This window comes from Musa acuminata, chromosome BXJ1-5 (genome assembly GCF_036884655.1).
Source record: "Musa acuminata AAA Group cultivar baxijiao chromosome BXJ1-5, Cavendish_Baxijiao_AAA, whole genome shotgun sequence".
NCBI lineage: Eukaryota > Viridiplantae > Streptophyta > Magnoliopsida > Zingiberales > Musaceae > Musa > Musa acuminata.
This window is the reverse complement of record NC_088331.1, coordinates 367,521-389,813: the sequence shown is the minus strand read 5'-3', so window position 1 is coordinate 389,813 and position 22,293 is coordinate 367,521. Positions and strand designations below refer to the sequence as shown.

The 22,293-nt window shown below is 36.9% G+C and overlaps 2 protein-coding genes and 1 long non-coding RNA gene across 3 annotated transcripts; all 3 read right to left on the bottom strand.

Moving 5' to 3' along the window:
- Nucleotides 1-2,135: 2,135 nt before the first annotated feature.
- On the bottom strand, nucleotides 2,136-4,622 carry LOC135675019 (protein PUTATIVE RECOMBINATION INITIATION DEFECT 1-like). The gene is made up of 4 exons (XM_065185282.1): nucleotides 3,668-4,622; nucleotides 2,886-3,585; nucleotides 2,256-2,536; nucleotides 2,136-2,169 (listed from the first exon to the last, which is right to left on the bottom strand). Exons 1-4 carry the CDS (start codon nucleotides 4,429-4,431, stop codon nucleotides 2,136-2,138), a joined length of 1,779 nt encoding a protein of 592 aa, XP_065041354.1. The 5' UTR covers nucleotides 4,432-4,622.
- A 154-nt stretch (nucleotides 4,623-4,776) lies between these two features.
- Nucleotides 4,777-7,809, bottom strand: LOC135674879 (uncharacterized). Its single transcript, XR_010513756.1, has 3 exons — nucleotides 7,696-7,809; nucleotides 7,430-7,611; nucleotides 4,777-5,067 (listed from the first exon to the last, which is right to left on the bottom strand). It is a non-coding gene; the product is annotated as an uncharacterized LOC135674879 (long non-coding RNA).
- Nucleotides 7,810-10,961: 3,152 nt separating this feature from the next.
- On the bottom strand, nucleotides 10,962-21,786 carry LOC135672838 (putative aconitate hydratase, cytoplasmic). The gene is made up of 20 exons (XM_065181255.1): nucleotides 21,440-21,786; nucleotides 20,121-20,225; nucleotides 19,267-19,427; nucleotides 19,091-19,183; nucleotides 18,603-18,788; nucleotides 18,341-18,502; nucleotides 16,889-17,033; nucleotides 16,659-16,801; nucleotides 16,293-16,349; nucleotides 16,135-16,214; nucleotides 15,953-16,028; nucleotides 15,255-15,440; nucleotides 14,999-15,066; nucleotides 14,798-14,916; nucleotides 14,576-14,697; nucleotides 13,708-13,806; nucleotides 13,100-13,579; nucleotides 12,247-12,345; nucleotides 11,910-12,152; nucleotides 10,962-11,290 (listed from the first exon to the last, which is right to left on the bottom strand). Exons 1-20 carry the CDS (start codon nucleotides 21,720-21,722, stop codon nucleotides 11,216-11,218), a joined length of 2,982 nt encoding a protein of 993 aa, XP_065037327.1. The 5' UTR covers nucleotides 21,723-21,786; the 3' UTR covers nucleotides 10,962-11,215.
- Nucleotides 21,787-22,293: the final 507 nt, after the last annotated feature.

Below are 22,293 nucleotides of genomic sequence, written 5' to 3'. Positions count from 1 at the left end.
AAAGAGTGGCCGCAACCCTATCTAAGTGAAGGCGTTAAGGGTCGGAGGCAAAGCCTTACCTGAATGTTCACGAACAAGGTCAGCCCGCAGACGCGCCTACGACATGAGGCCCTCCTTTTAATGCCAAAATGTTGGGGGAAAATTTGTTGACATTTGCGTCAACACGGTGTAGCCCTGATCCTTATGCGAGGAGTCCTCTAAGATAGAGCATGATTTTTCTAACCTTATTCTTACACAAAGATCAAGGTCGGAAGGGGTTTCTCGAATAGATCTCTTCGAAACTCAAGTTACAACTTAGTTACACTTTTTTCTCCTTTTATCTGGAGCTAAGAACGTATTTTTATACTAACCTTAAGGAAAAAAAAATCTTATAAAGATCATATAAAGAAGACAATTCATAATCTAACCAAATTGCTTTTTGATCTTTTAGAAATATTCCATAGAGAAATCGATATATAACCGATCTGAATTATCTTCTAGTTTTGTGAAAATATTCCTATAAATATTCCACGAAGAGCCAGTTATATAACTTTGATCTAGCATTATGTTAATGTATTATGTTAATGTGGTAAAGGGTGACCGGTTATTTTATGTTCCCTATCACCAATGCAATCAAACTCATAGTGGTCAGCTGCAATTTGTGTTGGGTCTAAGTTGATTTGAGCTGGGCTCTATATAACTTTGATACATTAGTGGTCAAAACTTAAATGAGAGGCATATTCATATCAAATTTTATATTGCTGCAAGCTTACTTGATTTTTTTAGAATACTTCTTGAAGAAGATTGCATAAAAGTTAAAATGTTTGGATATAAAATAATTACAATTTTCTTTTTTATCTATTTTATCAGTAAATTTATCTCCTCTCAAAATCCAAAACAAAGATGTGGCTACTCAATCAGAACACCAGTTCCTAACACCAAATGGAGAGAGAGAGAGAGAGAGAGAGAGAGAGAGAGAGAGAACATGAAAAAGAATACAGAGATTTGACAGAGCCCCTACTCTTATTGGATGGTTGAAAATTGGAGAAACAAATCAATTTCTTCTAGCAGCTTTTCATGCTCTGATTGAATTTCATTGTAATAGCTATTTGAAGATAGCAAAAGTTGAATGAGCACAGTGCACACATCACCTGTATCATCAGGGGTTTTGATCACCTTGTGAATATTCTCCTCTACAACTTCCTCTCTGGAAATGTCCTTGTACACTTGCTTTCTGCAAACCTGCAACAATATAAAGAAATAGGATACAAACAGGTAGTATCTCATTTTAAAACCAAGAAAAGCTCATAAAAGTATAAAATTCAGACCTAAAATTTTTGAAGTATTTCTCGAAGGGAAGACTGTCTAAAATGAGAGAATTTACAATGAAAATGGTACAATATGCATATACCTGGAATTGTTCAACATAATATTTCTTCACAACAAAAAATATTTTTCATACTAACAAATTAGATTTCGTAATTTTGGATCTTAAATCATGCTAACAAATTTTACATAGGTAGAAGAGAGAATTCTAACCTGGAACAAATTATGGAGAGCATCAACCTGCTCTTTGTTTAGATATTTCCTAACTCTCAACTCCCTGAAGAGTTTGACCATATCTGAAGTCAAACTACATGCAGAAAGGTTGTTCAGAATTCCAGAGATACTAGAATGACTGAACACTGATTTCATCCATGAAGGTACTTTGTCCATTTTGAGGAAAACTATAGCCATATGAGCTGCAGGCTTGTGTTGATTTATGAAAGATCGTGATGCAAAACAAGGTGCAGCTAAAGTCATGATTAATTCCTCCATTACCAGCCGAAACCATTTGGAATTTCCAATCACTTTCTTGTCCAGTGAACCAGACTTTTCCCACCCTAAGAGCATAGAAAGACAAGCACGACAGTTTGAGGATGTTGTAAAGTCTCCATAGAAAAGCAAGCCTTCTGTAACAGTTATAACAGATTCGACGTATCTAACAGACCAATTTGGCTCTTTTTTTTTCTTCTCCCTCTGTTCTGAAACTGTGGTCAGCAACTCCAGTAGACACTGTGAAGAAACCACCTTCACAATTGAGGAACCAAAATGCAGCAGCCTGCATAAATCATGGCATTTAATACAGATTACTGATGATGGATAACTTTCATCAGCTAATTGAAAGAAATCTTGCCAATCCATAGTTTCCTGAAATACAGCATGCAAACTGAGAAGAAAAGGCATTAGCTGAGCTTCAATGAGTAGTATCGATTGCAACAGTTAAGATCACTGACCTTCTTAAAGAGAACACATATAGTAAAAGGAGAAAAATTAATGTCTCTCCTATAGGTGTCTCTTCATCATAAGCATTTAATGCTGGACCCTTTTCGCATGCTGTCTGTACAACTTTCTCTACAGCAGAAGCTAAAGACTTATCCAGTAGAATAGCCTTTGATGCTTCTTGAAGTACTTGTCTGGTGGAATAGTGAAGGATGAGGCTAAAAATAGCAAGTATCAAGTGTTCTTCTTGGCCAAATGAGTAGTGAACTAATTTAGGTCTTAAATGCTCAAGCAGCTGCATTGAACACAACAATCCAGTAAGTTCTCTGCAATTATGAATTCTAAACTGACTGACATAATTTTATATATTCAGAAAGACAAATATCTCCTCTTAAAGAAACTAACAATTTGTAAGATTCTCCATCAAAACACAAAAAAAAGGAGCAATCTGGGGTATTCTTTCTCCATCTTGCCTCTGAACGGTCCTAAAACATAATGATAATAACTCACAAATATTTTTTCCATCATTTGATTTATGTCAATTGTTACATAGCCAAAGGAGCATTTCTGGTAAGTGTGGAACATGTAAGAGAGTGGAAGGAAGTTGACATGTAGAATGGCATCAGAAAGATTATAGGATATACCTTCAGTAGGATTCCAAGCCAATTTTTATCTTGAGAAAGAGTTTCATGATTTGCCAAAGAAAGAACATTGAAAATGAAAAGGGAGCAGGTCTTGATGATCAGTGCATCATGTGTCAAGTAAAAGACCCTATTAAGTGCTTCAGCAATGCCATGTAAGCTGAACTCATCAGATGCTCCAGGAAAAATATTCAGGATGTCCGTCATGGCATTAACCAAATGTGAGATATCATCTTCTCTGCCTTCTTCTAACTCTTTCAGTAATGAAACCAGCAATTCTGTGACAAAGTTATCTCCAGAAACTATGAGGTCTGCTATCATCTGGATATCTAGCAGTTTGATACAGTTTGATTGTGTACAAATTTGAGCCTTGTTTGTGCTGTATGATCTACAGAAGTTCAGTACCAAGTAAGAAAGGGGTTTCATGATTTCTTCCTGTTGGAAAAACCACTTTACTGCTCTTGGATGAAGACCTATAGAGAACAAATCCAACTCCATTTCAGCTATTAAACAGAACACAGATTTTTCAGCTTCCGTGCTGCACAGTGATTGACAGCTAAAGGGATCACTTCTAACAAGAGCGTAAAGATGCACCAATTGAGAAAGCATCATGGAATTAGCAATTTCACATGATGAGTTGCTGCTGACATTGACAAGGATATATTGCTCTAAAGAAGCCAATACTTGGTTCCCATCAGTAAACCTGGAGTAACGAAATATCAAATAAGCTAATGCCTATGACTCTAAGCTTTACAGGAAGTGAACTGACAGAAACAATATAGTACCTTTCACCATACAATGAGTTAACATATAGCATCATAAGAACAGCACATTGACAGGAAGCCATAAGTGGATCATCTAAGTAGCTTTGACCCAGTAAATATATCAGCTCTAGAGGATCAGATGGAAGATTGGGGTAGCAATCTCTGATGGATTCTCCAAAGTCAGAGCCTAAAAGTCTGTCGATAACTGAACTTAGCATCAGGTATATTCTTGTTTTCATCTGGTCAGTTGGAAACAATCCCAAGCATCCAAATGACAAACTGAACCAAGACGATGAAACCAGAGACTCAGCAAAGTGTCGTGCTTGAATATCCGAACCCACAAGTAAAACTATATGAAAAGTTTCGATAATACCCAGTACAATTTCCTCATCTTGCCCTCCATCGATGACTCTTCCAAGCCAAGGTAACAAATATGTTAAACAAGTTTCAATAATATTTTCCTCCAACTCCTTTCTGGCACAACTTGCATGGGAATATCCCTCAACACCACATGTGTATACTTCTTTTAGAAGGTAGAGGGAGTACAGAAGTTTATCTGGATCTTCATGAGATGAAAGAGATGCAATTACTGCATTTCTAGATGCCTCTTGAAACAATAAAGCCAATTGCTGTATATTGCAGGCAGATGGTGATCTTAGGATCTCCACAAATGTTGAGCAGGCCAAGGTAAAGGTTTCAGAAACCATGGCCAGCTCTCCCATGTCAGGTCTTCTGAAAATTCCTGTCAAAATCATGGCTATTTCCTCTACTTGAGAAATTGACATGATTCCTGGGCAATTTGTGATACAAGTCCAAACAAGTTTTAGAGCATGATTTTGAACTGGATGAAGAGGTATCTCAGTTACATATCGTAAAACTGCAAGCAATGTAGGAAAACCTATTGCAAGTCTTTGTATAAAGACTTCTTCAGCAGTTGCTAATAAATTAAGAACTTGAAGGCAGGAAATGATGAGGGAATCTCTGTTTCCTGCAGATTGACATCATAATATAATATATTAAGTGGTTTTGCCAATTGCCTAATTGTATTTCAATGAACTGAGAGTCTGATCACTTTTTAGAGAACACACTACAAATATCTAAAAACTTGATACCTGACAGTCTGAGTGCTTCAAAAACATAATCTGCAATGTTATTTTCAACAAGAGCTTGAATTTTCTTCAAACAAGTAGCACCAGATGAAAAGATATGAAAGATCAAGTCCAAGGTGCTGGTTTGTAGTTGACTATCAGAAGAAAGCAGAGGAGCTTTAATAGCATCAGCAAACATTTCAATAAGAGGTGAAGAAAAGACTACTTCATCTCCATGAATCGGCTTATCTATTTCTTTATTAAAGCCTCCAATTTGATCATTTTCAAAAGAGTTATCGAATACACCTCTCCGGGCTAACACCATCAGCAGTGCTGCAGGGTAAATGGCTTTTGAGATGTGAGACCATGTGAGAACAATAAAAGTGCATGATGGAATATAAGACATTTTTATATTAAGTAACTACAATGAGAGTCACAAATTTAAACTATTTACTATTTAGTAATTTCTACTTAAAACTAACGGAAAAATGAAAAATCTTATAATTTTCCAAATATAATAAGTTGAAGTTTTTGTTTGCATATTCGTATTAGTCAATTATTGCCATCGTCTGGTGATGTCCCTTGGAAGATATGTAATGTAATTGAGAATCATAGATAACTTCTCAAGTCTTTTGTCTATTTTAAAGTAAAAATAGTGTAGAGAGTGGTTAAAGCTGGAAGTGACTAGCAATATTTTGGTAAAGCAAGGTATACATGAACTTGAAGTTGGCTAGGTCCAACCTTAGGAACTTCAGCCTATTTCTGTTTGATGCTAGCAGTGACTTCTTTCTGAAATGGTAAAGTTCATTAATAAAGATTCTTTCTAACAAAAAGCCATATACATTGATGAGAAACCATGTCAAAACTTGTAAGTTCAGTTAAACCAAAAAGATAATCAGTGTATGAGGCTCCCACCATTGCAGATTAGTTGAGTGTCAGATGTACAAAAATGCCATTATCATGACTACAGCCCCTGACAACCCCATGTCACGTTGGAGAAGCAATGATATGGCATCAAAACTCTCAAATTTTATTTGAACAACGACAAGCACCCCTGCAGAACCAACTATTTTTGGGTCAACTATGAGATATCCCACAGTTGAACTCCATTGAAGGAAATATCACTGGACAAACAAAGAGCTATTAAGTACTTCTCAGAACTTATAGAAGAAATGTAAATTCACTTAATCAGCTTTAAATAAATCACACCTAGTTGGAATAATAAAGTCGCTCCACAATCTATTCATATTCATCTTCCCAATAACTAGGAAATGAAATGCATAGAGGATAAGTCCATCAGAAAATAATTTCAGTACACATATCTAATGCATCAATTTTAGAAGAATCTCCAAGACAACAGAAATCAAACTGCATGAGCTTAGTAGCAGGAGTCTCTAGCCTAGGGAGCACACCAACTAAGAATCTCCAAGACAACAGAAATCAAACTCGCAAGCCCAATCAATAAGCTTTTCTGCAACCACACACCAGCTTATGCACTAAGAAAACATATGGAAAGATAATAAGTTTAAACCACTGTATTTTCCATAGTTGACAGAATCTGTTGGTACTGGTCATCTGAATCCTCATATTGTAACAAAAAAAAAAATCATACAAAATCATTCATTTAAGCTCTGCTGCATCCATCTATTCTACATCCTTCAATCTCATTCATAAAATTCAGCCTGCTCCATCAAACACAATCAAGTTGCATTCTGTTTTTAAAATGTTTACTACATAAAAAACATTGGAACCCCAATCTAGTGAGGTTACACAAATATCTTTTACTGCAGTACCCTGCTAGGACATCCATTGCCACTTGTATTATCAGCATATACAAATTATGGATCAATGTATTAAAAGAAGATGCCTGGTAGTTAAACATGAAAGTGGCTTATATTGGTCCACTCCAAACACCACCAGCTAACAGATTTATACAATAGTATAGAAGTTGATCTTTTCATTGATTATGGCATATATAGGAGGCTTATTGGATGCTTTTAAGGCATCGATTGGTATCATCTAATGCTTAAAGTAGATCAAGACCATTGTTTTAATTAAAGGTGCTTCCGATCACTAAGTACTTCTCAGTTCTGTTGAGTCTTGACATAAGTAGATGAATTATTTTTATGCTCCTTGTGCTTCACACTTCACAATAGTAAAAATCGCAGGAACTGTGCACTTATGGGCTCCCACCTTCATCCACTATCGGACAGTTGACTAAAGGAGATTCCGATCTAGATCACATCCGTAAATCAGAAGACAAACATTAAGTGGCACCAATGGTGCACATATCAATTAAAGCATTTTACAGAACAGATCTCTGCCAGGAACAAGAATTCTTTTTTTTTCGTGTTTTTTTTTGTCTTTGTCGTTCATCCTTTGAACTCTTTGATACTGCTGTTTCCTATGGCAATTACTTCTTACTGATAACAGCACCCACCATCAATATGGATAGTTCTCATGCCTCTCAAACAATTTGAAGACCTGAATCTTTAACCAGCTAAAAAAGGAACTTGAATTATTATTGCAGTAATCTTACTAAAATGAAGAAACCCACTTATGGTGCTAAGCATAACTCCCCATATATCTATAGTTAACATTTGTCAAAATTTAAAGAGGAATATGCAATTCTCTCGTATAATGGAAGACTACAAAAGTGGAGTACATAGCAAAACAGTAGGACAGCTGAACCAACCTACACAATTTATGCGAACATCATCCTTTTGGGTCTTGAGCAAAGCTTCAAGTGAAAGTTGCAGTAAGGAATTTCCTTTTGATGAAAGATCAATATCATGGTTGTTCTCATCATCCCATGGAGTGGCCTGTTGAAGGGACATCTTATACAGCACAAACATTATCTCCCCTCGAATCTCTTCACTGTTTCAAAGGGAATGCATAAAGAGTTATTGTTGCACATACTTGAGTGAATGTTTTAAGATGATCTCAAATGCTTTCTTTCACCTTGGCAGCTGAAGACCCACAACAAGTGTTGAGAAAAGGGCAGCTTTATCTCTAATATGAGCTGCCGGGCTGTATTCCTTGCAAGAATTCAGCAGGACTCCCAAACAATGCAGCTACATCACAAGATACAAGTGACCTTGAAGCGAACTAAACATCAGAGACCCTAAAAGCCAAATAAAAGAAGATAAAGCAGCAAATAAATTTCTTGAAGTGTCTATGTTGGGTACACTACAAGCTTCGAGTGCATCCTTGGATCATAACTTTACATGCATCCATGCAGTCAAGGCAACCAGGAAGGCAAGGTACTTGGGAACTCTAGGTGCCAAGTTATACAACCAAATGATATAGCCATCTTTTCTTAAGCAAATCTTTAAGTGTGTATATTGTATGTCCTATGTGGAACCACAAAAAATGAAAAGGCAAAAATACAATGATATTTCTACAGGAAATAAAATTGAACGGTTACTCAGTTGCAACTAAACTATAATGCTCTAGGTGATCTGAATTACCAGTAAGTCCTAAGAGTAAGTAAAGTTGACTTCAGTTACATTCAATGCTAAATCAAAAGTAATGTATGAAAATCATGGAATTAAAAGTAAATGCATCATATCAACATGCACACCATGACATTCAACTAAAAAGATCTAACCCTATGATATTATTGTAAAAAGCAGCTATTGTGCATTATGTGCTGTTTATTGACAGTACATGTTGCAAGCTTCCATGTTACTAGCATGTTCCCCTTCTCAGCAAGTTGAATGTTAGTATTATACCAATGTAATCAAGTTAGTAACAATAATAAATTAAGAAAAATTTCAAAAACAGTCAAGGAAAGAAAAGCAACTCAATATCAGCTTGTGATTGGCAATGAAACATGTCGGAAAAAAAACCCAGAGACTCTTTATCAGTCCCAGGGTGTATATACCGAAACCATGATCATGTGATACATGTTAAATGACAAGGCCTAGCATGGTTGGATAAGAAATCTACATTGGTAAACAAATAAAGATGTCTTTCATGTCTCTTTCTATGCATTGTGTGTAGGACCAAAAATTAGATCAATCGAGAAATGCTATTGACTATACATGACAAGTTCAGCTAAATGTGATTGCTCCCTGCCTTTCTCCAGGATTTTGATTCAGAAAATGAATTGAGAAATAGATCTTGGCTTAATATTTTCAGATTGTTATCCGGTGCTGCTACTCTCATAATCTGGCAGTAATTTAACACCAAGACCATGTGCACAAGGGTTTTGTGTTTGTAGATTGTACTATTTCTATTAAATGCATGTGAACCAATATGTATCGTATATTTAGTCCATTATGCAGATGGTGAGATTCGAAATTACTTTTGACCAATTTCTTTCCACTTATAATATTCGTGTACTTTCAACGATGCTCCAAAATACACTTATGTATAATGTGAAACACATAATAACACTTTCTTCCCATCACTTCTCTTTTTATGTATAGTAACTCCATATTAGAATTGTAACTGGCAGAAAGGCTTAGACTTACTAGGAGATTACCATAAAGAATTGCCGTCGGCTCCAAGCGAGAGCGCCGGAGGAGAGGAAATCCGCGATGCGCGTGATGAAATCCCCAAACACGGAGCAGGGGAGCCCGCACCCGGAGAGATCGGAGACGAGGTCGATCAGCTGGCGCGCGAGGGGCTCGTCGTCGAAGGAGGCGAGAGCGCGGACGAGGGGAGACACGAGAAGGTGGGGCTGGCGGCCGGCGAGGCGGCGGACGAACTCGGGGCACCGGATGGCTGCGGAGAGCTGTGAGAGGGCGTAGGAGACGTGGTGGGTGAGCGCGCGACGATCGGAGAGCAGCGCGGAGAGGCAGACGAGGCAGATGGCGCCGCCCTCGGCCGTGGCCACTGCCATCGACGGGCGATGGCCCTTCTCGCAAGCCGCGTCGGCCATCTCCAACTCGTTCTCATCGCCGTCGTCCAAATACTCTTCCATTCTTAATACTTCGCCTCCGTCGTATCCTTCTTCGGCTTCGAAACCACTCTGGGAAGCATCGCCTTCGATGGGATTGGCGTAGGGATAGAAATGGCGCGCTGATCGTGTTTACAGAATGAAATATATTTTTGATTTGGTTGTCGTCACGTGTTATATCACGTGACAGACGATGATATGTTCTGGTCCAACCAAATAAATGGTCGGTTATAAAGTGGTGAAACCGAGTCAATTGATCCTACATTTAGTAACGATAGCGGGTCGGTAGTTTCACCCGAGTTTGTACGGATTATTTTCAAAGAGTTCATACAAATAATTAAATCAACTTAATGACAGATTTAGATAGAAAAACAGGGCCTCATTGAATTCAAATCAATTGAATTATGGTTTACGAGGGACGGTAGGGATCAAGTTTTCTTATGGACACGAGTATATTTGATACATTCAGATAATATTTTTTAATCAGATACGAGATGAGTTAAGGTAGAAAATATATTCCAAGAGAATCACAATTTGCAATGTCTCTACACTGAGACTGAAATTTTGCAAGTTGAAACTTGGCACTGTTTAGGTTCAGGGTCAACCAACACCAGCTCATAATGCTCGAGGAAAAAAACCGATTCGAAGAAGAGTCGAACCAAAGACGACCTGTCAGTCAACATAGAAGATCTTAACAACTGAGCAAGTTAACAATTATTACAGAGGTATTTTAATCAACATACACAGGTCAATATCAAAATAAGGATACATGTGTACCTAATTAGATCCAATATTAGCTAAAGTAAATGTCACCTGCATAGATTGGCAAGGTAGCAAGAAGCTAATTCTGTCAAAATGTCAGCTCAGAGCATATTTCAGTCAAAAACCATGTTCCTCTTCGTACACAGCATTTCAAAGCTTAAAATTTCCATTCTCATGATAGAAAAAAGAGAGACAATAACGAAGGTATAAACAAGTCGATATACAGTCATACTACTGCAAGAAGAGTTCATCGTCCTGATACTGAAATATATATATATATATATATATATATATATATATATAATCATAGAAGATTAGGCTGAAAATTCAGATGCCACCCAGGGAAAGATCCTTTCTCAGCTAAGTTATAGTGTTATACAATGATTTTTGTTTGTCCAAGGTCTTGTAGGCATAGGTAACTTTTCATCCAAATGAAATCATTTGCAGATCTCTGCAACATTGCTAAAATGAGTATCAAATTTAAGAACATGAACCTTCTGCCTTGCTGGTGGAAGGAGTCACTCACTAATAGTTGCCATGTTGACAACGCACATCAAGCTTCACCTGAAAAGGCATGGCAATTAATAGTGATTTCATGGCACCCATCAGAACAGGAGAGTTTAACAACATTGGCTCTGAAAAGATATATAAGTTTGAATGCAACTGTGGTATCAGCACAAAATACATTAGCAAACAGGCAAATGACTTGCAGAAACGCCTCCTTATCCTGCTAATTTATTCGAAATGCCCACTCCAATTGAGGCCAAGACCAGCAATGCTGACAGCTCGAGGCATCACAAAGAAACATACACCCTAGTGTTGAGAACTTATAAGATTTCTGATGACGAATGGAAGGATTCCACCATGATTGAAGTACGCCAGTTCTACCTGCATAACAGTTCCAAGGTCATTAATGTGAAGCTCAGAAGCATTTCAATGAAAAACAACAAATCACAGCACAACAGACTAGTATTCACAGAAATATGAACTTTGCCGACAAAGCAAATATTATAACGCAATGGTGGTGCACAGCAAAGCTTACAAAGAAAGCACCAAAAGACAATAATTGCCTCATGCAGCAGCAGGTCACATTCCACTTCTTACTTTTTACTTGTCATGAATAATTTATTCTACCACAGAAAGTTAGAACTTGGTTTACATTGTCAAACTTCTGATAATATAGTTTCTGATGCACATCACTAAATCAAATATGGTAGGGAATATTATCATTATAAGGCTGAATAGAAACTGTACGAGTTCTAAAAGAGAGTTAAGCAAGCCAAATGAAGAGAAGCTCCTATTTCATCAGTAGATATTGGAAGACATGTAAAATGGGAAAAGCAACAACGGTTTTGTTCTTAAGAATTCTAATTGAGAGATATCAACAAGGATTGTCCAATAACTTTAAAAAAAAAGTTATATTTACTTCAGAAATTTGGAATCATAACTTCCTGAATCATTTACAAAGCAATCATTTTCTTATCACGGAGTTCAGTAAATGTTTTACCTCTGTATCAAATCGAAGAGTACAGGTAAAAGACTTTCCAGAGTCGGTAACAACAGTAATGTCTTGACCAGGCCTTATGTCGCTGATGCAACTTGGAAGATCTATCGTATAGCTCTCATATCCTGTCAAACCCAGTGTCTCAGCTTCCTCACCAGGCTTGAAACAAAGTGGAATGATACCCATCCCAACTAAATTGCTGCGATGGATCCTCTCAAAACTTTTAGCTATCACAGCTTTGACTCCCTAAGAAAACAAATAATGGAAGCAACATGTGATATATAACAAACACCACAAATAAACAATCACAAAATCACAAATCATGTTGATAGCAACATACCAACAACATTGGCCCCTTGGCAGCCCAATCTCGAGAGCTACCACTTCCGTACTCTGCTCCTGCCAAAACTATGGTATCATACCCATCAGCCTTGTATCTCTGAAACAAAAAAAATTTCGATGAAATCTCAGTTGCTCTGTAATTATTATTAAAATAACTCAAAGAAATAAACAAGTGAAATCAAGCACATAGTTGCTACAAAAGGCAACTCCATGAGTCCACCGGACTAACATAATTAATTACATGACAAGCAACAGTCAGTAACAGTTTCAACACATCAAATGATTGATTACACAAAAAAGCAACCATTGGTAACAGATTCAATGCATCAAATAAGATCTGTTGAGAACTTTTTCTAAAAAAAATATACAACACTAATAATAACAAGTTTCAACCAGAAATTTTTAATAAACAGAAGATCTATACAGTCGATCTGAATTGGTTTTATTTATATCATTGGAAAGTATTACACGCAGCTGAAAGGCAACAATTTTTCACTTAGTTAATTAATGTATAGAGTTTTTAATAGAGTTTCAAGTTTGATGTCATTGCCAACCTACTGTCATTCAGAAATAAAAATGTCTCACTAATCAGTGTATATTCAAACTCACAGAAACTCTGATTATGTTAACAGCTTTACGATGATCGACCAAGGAACTAAATCATCACCTATGATAGAAGCAAGCAACACAATAAAATCAGGTATCAAACGTAATAGCTCCGATAAGAAAACTAGGAAGCCTCGATCATGAACTTAATGAACTAAAAATACAACTAGACTAGTTACTTTAGTACTACTGTAATGATAACAATTTGAAAGTAAAATTATCAGTATTAGGTTCGATGAAATCACCATTGCTGCCTCAAAGACATATAGCTTATCTCCTGTTGGAATATGTATAGTCTTTGGTCCCACTTCTCCCTTCAGGAACTTGTTGACAAGACGAATGTTTGCAAATGTTCCCCTTGCCATTATTTCATCATTGCCACGCCGGCTACCATATGAATTGAAATCCCTGCGATCTACACCACGCTCAAGCAGGTACTTTGCAGCAGGACTGTCCTTGTGAATGCTACCTGCTGGCGAGATGTGATCGGTCGTGATGCTGTCACCAAAGTTTAATAAACAATATGCATTCTTCACCCCATGAGGACCAGGTGGAGCCATAGTCATGTCCTTAAAATAAGGTGGTTCATGAATGTACATAGAATTTGTATCCCATGAATATAGTGTTGTGGCTGGGACCGTCAGCTGGTTCCACATAGGGTTACCTTTCGTAATTGCCTCGTATGTACTCTTGAACATTTCAGGCAACACACTGGATTGCACAACCTACAAAAGATGGAAGTTGAGACAGGACTCAGAATTCATAATTGTTTTGAATTATGTGAATACTGAGGACTGCTAGTTATCAATTTATAGTAATTTGAGAAACCATGGCTAGGTATTCTAGTATCTACCTGAGCAATCTCTTCGGTAGATGGCCATATATCTTTGAAGTATATGCTCTTTCCATCCTTTCCTGTACCAATTGGTTCCTTCTCAAAATCAATGTCAACCTGAAATATGAAAATTGACATCAAAGATTATAAGAGACATTGGGGCATACAAAGGTTCCACAAAAAATTCAAATATACATAGTTAAAATTAAAAATGTCTGAGAGCTTCTCTGTAACAAAGAAGAAGCCACAGAAAATAAAAGTTGTGATGCCAGTGTCACCTCTATCCCTGAAAATTGTGTGGGAGATGCATCCAGAAAGGACAAATGTCTCTTTGATTGTAAGTATTGAAATCATGTGAATCCTCCAGAAACAGATCATTTTCTTTTCTTAAACTTAGCTTCTAAGTTTTAACCAAGTTCCATTGCACTAAAAATAAAAACAGATCCCAATTCTCACCAAATGGGACCCTCTGGTAGCCACCTAACTTTGATTCTCAAGTTTGTATCTGTCCAATAATCAATGATGCATGATTTGCTAAATGCTATGTACTTAATTAAGGTTCTGTCTAATAAAAATGAAAGATATACATCATCAGATATACACTGGTTCCTAATTAAGAAGTTAAAAAATAACACCAATAAAATGACTTAATAAAAACCAATATGCATTGCCATGTTGGTCATGTTTTGGGTTGCTAATTGGCAGATATGAAAATAATAAAAAGACAAGTCAGGTTTACAAGTTCCATCATTTAAATGAAAAACAAAAGACCGGCTCTTTAGATTGTTATAAAGAATCTATATAATATTTCTGTTTTTATTCGTTACCATTTCGTAGCTAGCAGTAAAGAAAGGGAATGGCACAACAAAGGGCAAAATGATATTACCGTTCCAGCAAGTGCATATGCTACAACAAGTGGAGGTGAAGCCAGATAGTTAGCTCGTGTTAATGGATGCACACGTCCCTCAAAGTTCCTATTTCCAGATAGAACAGCAGCGGCAACAATATCTATGATAAAAGTGATCAGGGGTCAATCTTATTTTCAAACATAAAGACAAGATATAAGTCACAGGTGGTGATGCAATCATCCCACTAAAGTACACAGTACCATTATCTGAAATTGCAGCAGCCACGGACTCATCAAGATCCCCAGAATTTCCAATACATGTTGTGCAGCCATATCCAACAATATGGAACCCTTGTTGATTCAAATATTCTTGAAGGCCACTAAAAACACATACAAATTGCCTCAGCGTTATACTCTTAAACATATTAGCATCTGATGAAATCCACCATCTTTAAGTATTACCTCTTAAGCAAATACTTGGTAACAACACCAGAACCTGGGGCAAGGCTTGTTTTAACCCATGGCTTAACCTGTAAGTATAGCAGAAAGATTAACCAAGATAGTAAAAATTATAATCACGTAATGCATGAGAAAATGGGAAAGAAAGAAAAGTGTAATCATGTGATGTGTGAGAATGTAAGTTAAAGCAGTGGAACGCAAGGGAAAAATTCAGATGGAATATGGAACCTAAGGAATACAAATACTACTATGAACTAACCTGAAGACCTAATTGACAAGCTTTTTTTGCAACAAGACCAGCACCAAGCATAACACTGGGATTTGATGTATTTGTGCAGCTTGTTATTGCTGCTATGACAACACTACCATGCTTGAGTTCAGCAGGTTGTCCATGAAAGTCAAACTTGGCAACTTTTTCTTGTGAATCCTTTGGCACCGCAAAACCCTGAACAAGCATTTACATGGTTAGCAACTATTGAACAAAGATCAACAAAATTGCAACTACTTTATAACTAGGTTAACAACTGAAAGTAAGTTGCTATAATTCACAAAGGTCAATAGATAGCATCAACAGTCATGTGTCACAGAACAATGTTCTATATAGAGCTAGTCCTATATAATTATCAATAGTAATGCTCATGATACAAATTTCATAAATGAGGTAGGTTAGCTGTTTTCTTTCCTGATTTGAAGGTAAGAAAATCTCCTAACTGCAGTCTGTTTCAATATCTTAGTTTCATGTTTTTTAATAGAGACCAACTCGAACACTGACAGAATGAGATAAAAACAGCAATAAGGCATAAAAGAAACAAAAAAGAAACAAAAATCTTATAAAGATACTTCCATAGTCAATTACTAGGTAAAGTTTCACAGTATCCTGGCCACAAGATGGAACTGGACAGAAAAACAGCAATATGAGCAATCAATGACCACAGCTCACATCAGCATGGCTCTCACCTTGAATCCAACTTTGTTATCCAGACAAGAATGCCAGTCTGCTTTCATTTCTTTCAAAGGTACACGATCATGAGGTCTGTCATGAATGAAAACAAGATGTTCATAGTAGAACAAGCTTCAATTTGCTATACAAGGAAAAGGATGACTAAGTAATGTTTAGAAATGTAATAGACAGGCATTACCTTTTAGGACCTGAAATGCAAGGCTCAACATCTGCAAGGTCTAGCTCTAGATATGATGAATACACTCTTTCCTTCTGAGGCTGCTTACACAGTATACAAATTCAATATGCAGTTTAGCAATTGATTTTGGTTCTCAAAGGACAGCAATAGTGCCTTACCTCATTGTAGTCGACAAACATCTTGTTTGCACGTAGGTAGGCTTCAATCAAAGAGACCTGTAGAATGAGGTTTAATAGAATTCCTCAGTTAGCTGCTGAATTCAGAAAAAAGGCACCCATGTTCGTTGATTAAAGATCATGTGTGTCTATTCCATTGATTATCCATGGCAACCAATTATCATCTCCATGATCTAAAGAAGCACTTCCTCTCTATGATCAAACTAGTGGCTACTCCAACTATTATATAGCTGTATGATCAATTTTCTCAAGGTACCATGATTAACTAAGGTGGCGCAATTTTGCAGTAGCTAATCAATTTATTCAAAAAAAGAAACAATTGTTTTAATTTAAAACAGGCATACTCACAGTTTCATCACTTCTTCCTGTCAATTTAAGATACTGTAATGTCACATGATCCACTGGGAAGAAGCCCATTGTTGCTCCATATTCGGGTGACATATTAGCAATTGTTGCCCTATCAGCCAATGACAACTCACCCATACCCTCACCTGCAGTACCAAGCAAGAAAAAGTTTACAAAAGAATTGAATAATGTAAATATTCACTTTTGATCATTCTAGAGGCAAGAAACATTACCATAGAACTCGACAAACTTGCCAACAACTCCATGTTTCCTCAACATTTGTGTTACAGTTAGAACTAAGTCAGTTGCTGTGACACCATTTCTAAGTTTCCCTGTCAGCTTGAAGCCAACAACACCTGGCAATACCATGCTCATTGGCTGCAAATTCAAGAAGTTCAGTATCTTAAATGCTGAACATATAAAAATCTTTTTGTTTGAATAATCAATCTATGCACGGTTGGGAATGAAAAACGTTATATAGGTACAGCTGCAAGACATCCAAAATGTTTGAAGATTATGTAAATTTATCTGTTAAAAGTGTTGTGTCAATTATATATATCAATATTTTTTAGCAAAAAACATAAAAAATGTTTGCTCAGATAGTCAATTTATAGGATGTTTAGTTCACATGGAGGTGCTCAAATCATTCAAGATAATGATCGGATTGAATAATGCCTAAATTTGGAGGACAAAATGATACTATGCAATCAATATTTAAAACTCGGACAATTTTCATATCAGGAAGGATGTGTTCTAGGAATAAAAAAACTCAGCTATCTATAGTTGAGCCATTAGTCATCGAATGTGCAAATAAACAGAGAAAAACACATGTAGACATCAAACTGCAGTTTATAGTTTAAACATACTTGACATAACAAGCTAGCTAATGAAGGAAACATCAAATGTTCATGAAGATGCACCATCAACATCCAATTTTTCCAAATGTTTGGCTAGTTTGATCAAACGTTACAATGAGTTAGAAATGAAACATCACAATAGATGATGTTAACAAAGCTAAGACTCCTATCAGATTGTTCATATTTTTCCCAACAACTTAACACCATTCATAATTCTGAAGAATTTGGACAAAATCAAATGTATTTATGAAAAGGACAAATTCTTGCATGGCTAAATTCCATAAACAGAGAAGATATTGTTCCTGAGAACTCAAAATAAGAAATAGGGTTATCGTTCGGAAGAAAGACCATTACGGATGAGATGAGGTTGTCATTCTTGGTTCTTATGTTAATTCTCTCCAAAACTGATTGAAGTTTTATTCACTAAGGTACTAATTTTAAATCACAGCCTGAAATAGATCCCTGATTATCAATAATTATCACTATTTCCATTTTTTTCTGTAAAATCTTAGTTTTTTAAACAATTCAATGCAGGTCTCACCAAAGCTGACTGGAGAAAAGCCTTAGGTCAAAAAAAGAGGATTTTTATAACTGATTTAAAAACAATTGCATAATATACAGAAATATGGAATGCAAAATTAATATAATTCTCATTACATTTTTCAAATATTGTTCCTGCACAAGTATGTAACTTAGATAAAGCATAACCCACACTAGGGCATTTTTCAGCTCAAACCTAAGAGGTTTAGCAAACAAGAAGAGGCAATCATCATGTGCAATAGAAAAGCACCAGAACAGAATTTGCTTTGACATGTTAAATCAAATTACCTGACCGAGCATTGCTGCCTCTGCTTCAATTCCTCCAACTCCCCAACCAGCAACTCCTAATCCATCTATCATGGTGGTATGGGAATCAGTTCCTACCACGCTATCAGGGTACAGAATACCGTCTGTGTTGAAAACAACACGACCAAGATACTCTAGATTAACCTGAATCAAGAGTTACTTTAACTTAATATCTGATGACAAAATGATAACCATACACAGATAAAAAAATTTCAGCCCACTAATTTTATCAAACAAATCTAACCTGGTGAACAATGCCAGAACCTGGAGGAACAACAAGCATATTACGGAAAGCAGTAGATCCCCACTTTAGGAAACCAAATCTTTCCTTGTTCCTCTGGAATTCAAGTTCCATATTTGCTTGAACTGCATTCTCTGATCTTGCTACATCCACCTGAACTGAGTGGTCAATGACAAGATCTACTGGAACCTGCAAATTGTTCACCAAAGCTTAATCTGAGGGATAAATATCAGTGCTTGATGCAAGTTGTTGGAAGCCAGCAACATAGATTGTCTTAGATAACAAGATTTTAAGGCCCAAATACCATGTTGATATGAATCAGCATAAGTAACAAGACAAAATCGGAGAAGAGATCATTTCAGATAACCGAAATTTAAACATATATCTTTTAAACAACTACGTGGTTTCCTAATGCGTACCAATGAGTTAGGTTATTAATTATAGACCCGGAAACAGCATAGAACAAGTAAAATACAGAAACTAGCACGCACCAAGGGATTAATTTTATTAGAATCACTACCCAGCCTGTTCATGGCATCACGCATGCATGCGAGGTCAACAACAGCAGGCACACCAGTAAAATCCTGTCAAGATCAATCAAAGGTTGAAAACAGCAAACATGATAAAGGATCAGAAAAAATGGTGTAAATAACCTTGTCAATCAAACCTGAAGAAGTACACGAGCAGGCTTAAAAGGGATTTCTACTAGCTTTGGAGAAGTGTTCTCCCAATCAATAATCTTCTCCACATCATTCTTGGTGACCTGGAAGTCATCACAATTCCGGATTGCTGACTCCAAAAGAATTCTGATAGAGTATGGAAGTCTATCTGTTATCCAGAAAGTAGGCTTTTTTTATAAGGTAACGATGATAAGATTGGCCAAAGAAAGGCATAAAGATCAGAAAAAAAATTTATTTGCATGACTTCTTCAGGAAGCTAATTATCCAAGAAAAAGAAAAGAGCCATCAAAAGAAGAGATAACTTAAGTAGCAACTAAATGAGGAAAAAAAAGCTACAACTATTGAACCAAAACATAACTACAAAGCAGATAAACAGACTGTGTCATTTATATACTTAATGGATCCTGTCATGGACATTTAGGGAACATGCATCAGTACAGGTACTGGGTTCCTTTAGAAAGATATATCCAATGCTTTTCTTCAAAGATCAAATTCATGCTAAACATCAAGCCCTGTTTTCTACTACCATTCACTGAACATGATCTATGGAAGTTACATATAATATCAGCACCTTAAGGCTCATAATCATTTACCAACATATAATTTCCAATTTTTTTACCATCTATCTAGCCAACTGACATGAGCTGATCTACAATCTGTGCCAATTTTCCTTCATGAAATAGTTGTGAGATGCAAACCAACATGAGCACATGAAGTTCCTCTAATTTCTTTTTTTAAAGTTCCAAGAAGATTTCACAAAGAAAGGCTCAAAAAGTACAAAGATATCAAATTCTCTTCAACAAAAAAAAGTCACAACTAGTGGGCTTAGCATATCAATTACCTATCCTTGGATCATTAAGGGCAGGTAAACTATAGTATTTGCCATATTCACCACCCTCAGGCTTTGGAAGGCTCGTCAGGACATCCTTGAAGACATTTTCAGTAGCTGCATATGGATAAAGACTTGCATAAGAACCTACGGATTGAAATTAATAAAAATGGAAAAGACAAATTTCACAATTCAGACAGACATAACTATGCCAAGGAGAACTTAATGTTAACCAGAAGTATCGTAGCATTTTCCTTGTCAATTACATGTGGCATGATTTTCAATATAATACAAGGAAACATTCGTCTTATAAACGTACAAGTGGACAGACAAATAATCCCTACCCTCTGATAAAGTAATAATATTTACAAATAAATGATTTATTGGAGAAATCTGTCTCACTTGCATAATGACTAATAAGCAGTTTTCATCCATTCCATTAATGATTACATTTGTCAGATATCTTGTTGTGAAAAGAAAACATGATTGCCATGGTATGATTGAACGTTAGCAATAGTAATAGTAAGATTACAAAAAGCCAACCAGTGATGCAAGTTTAGCCATTAAGTCGTTTTCAATAAAAAAAATGAAGACATAAAAGGCAAGAACAACAGAAAATATTTGATTAGAAATCATATAATCAATTATAACATGCAAAAGCAAAGGAACTTAGCATCAAGATGTATCCAAAGTTAGATAAAAAAGAATCAACCAGTATCAAGTAAGCAGCAAACTCGATGAAACACAGTCCTTGACTCGTTTATAAGTCAGTCGCCATCAGCACCTGGACTCATGGGCTACCAAGTGATTCAGTAATGATTAGCAGCTGAAGAACAATTTGGAGAATCAACCAGGTGACCAACATATGACAATTAACAAATCATTCAAGATCTTTATAACAACACAAATTCATATCGCAAAACATAGCCATATAGAGTATCCACACTTTGTTTAAGCTGTTTTGGAACATCTCTGGTTGCAACTTAAAGCTTTCCATCGGTCCAGTGTTTTGCTACCATACGATTGAAACTTAAACAGCAGTGAATAAATAAGAAATCCAAACCACCTTTCCCTCGCTCCATTATATGCACAACCTCTCCCTTAGACCATTATATGCCTGATCCAGAAGTACAGTTACGTCTAATCTCACAAAATCGCAGCTCATATCAGTAGACAGCGTCAACAGTAAAGTAGATCTATGAATGGATCTTATTTATGGTGTGTTTAAGAGTCCTCGTGCAACAGTATACGAACGCTTCATACTATCTATAAAACTTGTAAACACGGATCCGGTAAGTGAAGAAAGAGCCAGATTCAGGCGTTCTACATACCGGTAGTCGTCATCTTCCTGTCGAACAGCTGGATCACGGTAGAGGAGCTCCTGATCCGTGGTCTGGGGCCTATCGGGGACCTCCAATCGGAACCCCAACCCGTTGACAACCTGGCCCGCGGTCGGGGGAGGAAGGAGCACGAGGATCTCGAGAAGGCGAGGGATCTCGACGAAGAGGGCCGCGATCGGAGGTGCGGGATCGAGGGAAGTGATCTGAAGCGGAGGGCGGACGACGGAGGGTGGTGGTGGGGTCGGAATAGTCCAAGGGAGGTGGCTTTATACATGATGGGGATAGGGGGTAGCGCATCAAATCGTGGGATGGGGGGGGTGGTTGGAGAATGGAAGGAGAGCGCTCGATGATCCCAATAAAGTCCAAGATCAAGAACTCCGATCTTTTCTTTCCTTTTTGATTCGGAAAGTGATGGTGGTGATGATGATGAGGTCGTCGGACTGGGAAGAGATAGAAATCATGCAACTGAAATGTGGAGACCACCTAACAAACCTCTAAAAGTGAGGTAGAAGGCCGAGTACGCTGTTAAAAGGTAAGAATAGTGCAAACAAATACTCGAGTAACTTACCTTTTCGTCATTGGAGACAAGACAGGATTTACGTGAAACTAAAAGTGGGAGCCACTTAATAATACATCCAATAAGAAAAAGGTACAACGAGCATTACATCGTTGTTCGGTGGATTGGGATGGAGTGGGGAAGCTGACGGTCGCGATGGAGCAGCAGCCGTGCTTTAATATGCGTGCCGCTTTCTTGGACTATAAGTCGCGTATTTCTGCTTTTACAGACGTAGAGAGAGAAAATACTCCGAAAATACACTGCAAATAGCACGAAGAACAAACAATGC

Excerpts from the sequence above, each read along its gene's own strand:
- LOC135675019 (XM_065185282.1), bottom strand. The coding sequence starts at position 4,431 with ATGTCAATTTCTCAAGTAGAGGAAATAGCCATGATTTTGACAGGAATT. Across the intron at positions 2,537-2,885 it reads GGCTTGGAATCCTACTGAAG|CTGCTTGAGCATTTAAGACC; the intron begins GTATATCCTATA and ends TGTTCAATGCAG. Across the intron at positions 2,170-2,255 it reads TATGTGTTCTCTTTAAGAAG|GAAACTATGGATTGGCAAGA; the intron begins GTCAGTGATCTT and ends GCTGTATTTCAG.
- LOC135672838 (XM_065181255.1), bottom strand. The coding sequence starts at position 21,722 with ATGTATAAAGCCACCTCCCTTGGACTATTCCGACCCCACCACCACCCT. Across the intron at positions 20,226-21,439 it reads CAGGAAGATGACGACTACCG|CTACTGAAAATGTCTTCAAG; the intron begins GTATGTAGAACG and ends ATCCATATGCAG. Across the intron at positions 19,184-19,266 it reads CTGCTCGTGTACTTCTTCAG|GATTTTACTGGTGTGCCTGC; the intron begins GTTTGATTGACA and ends TGATCTTGACAG.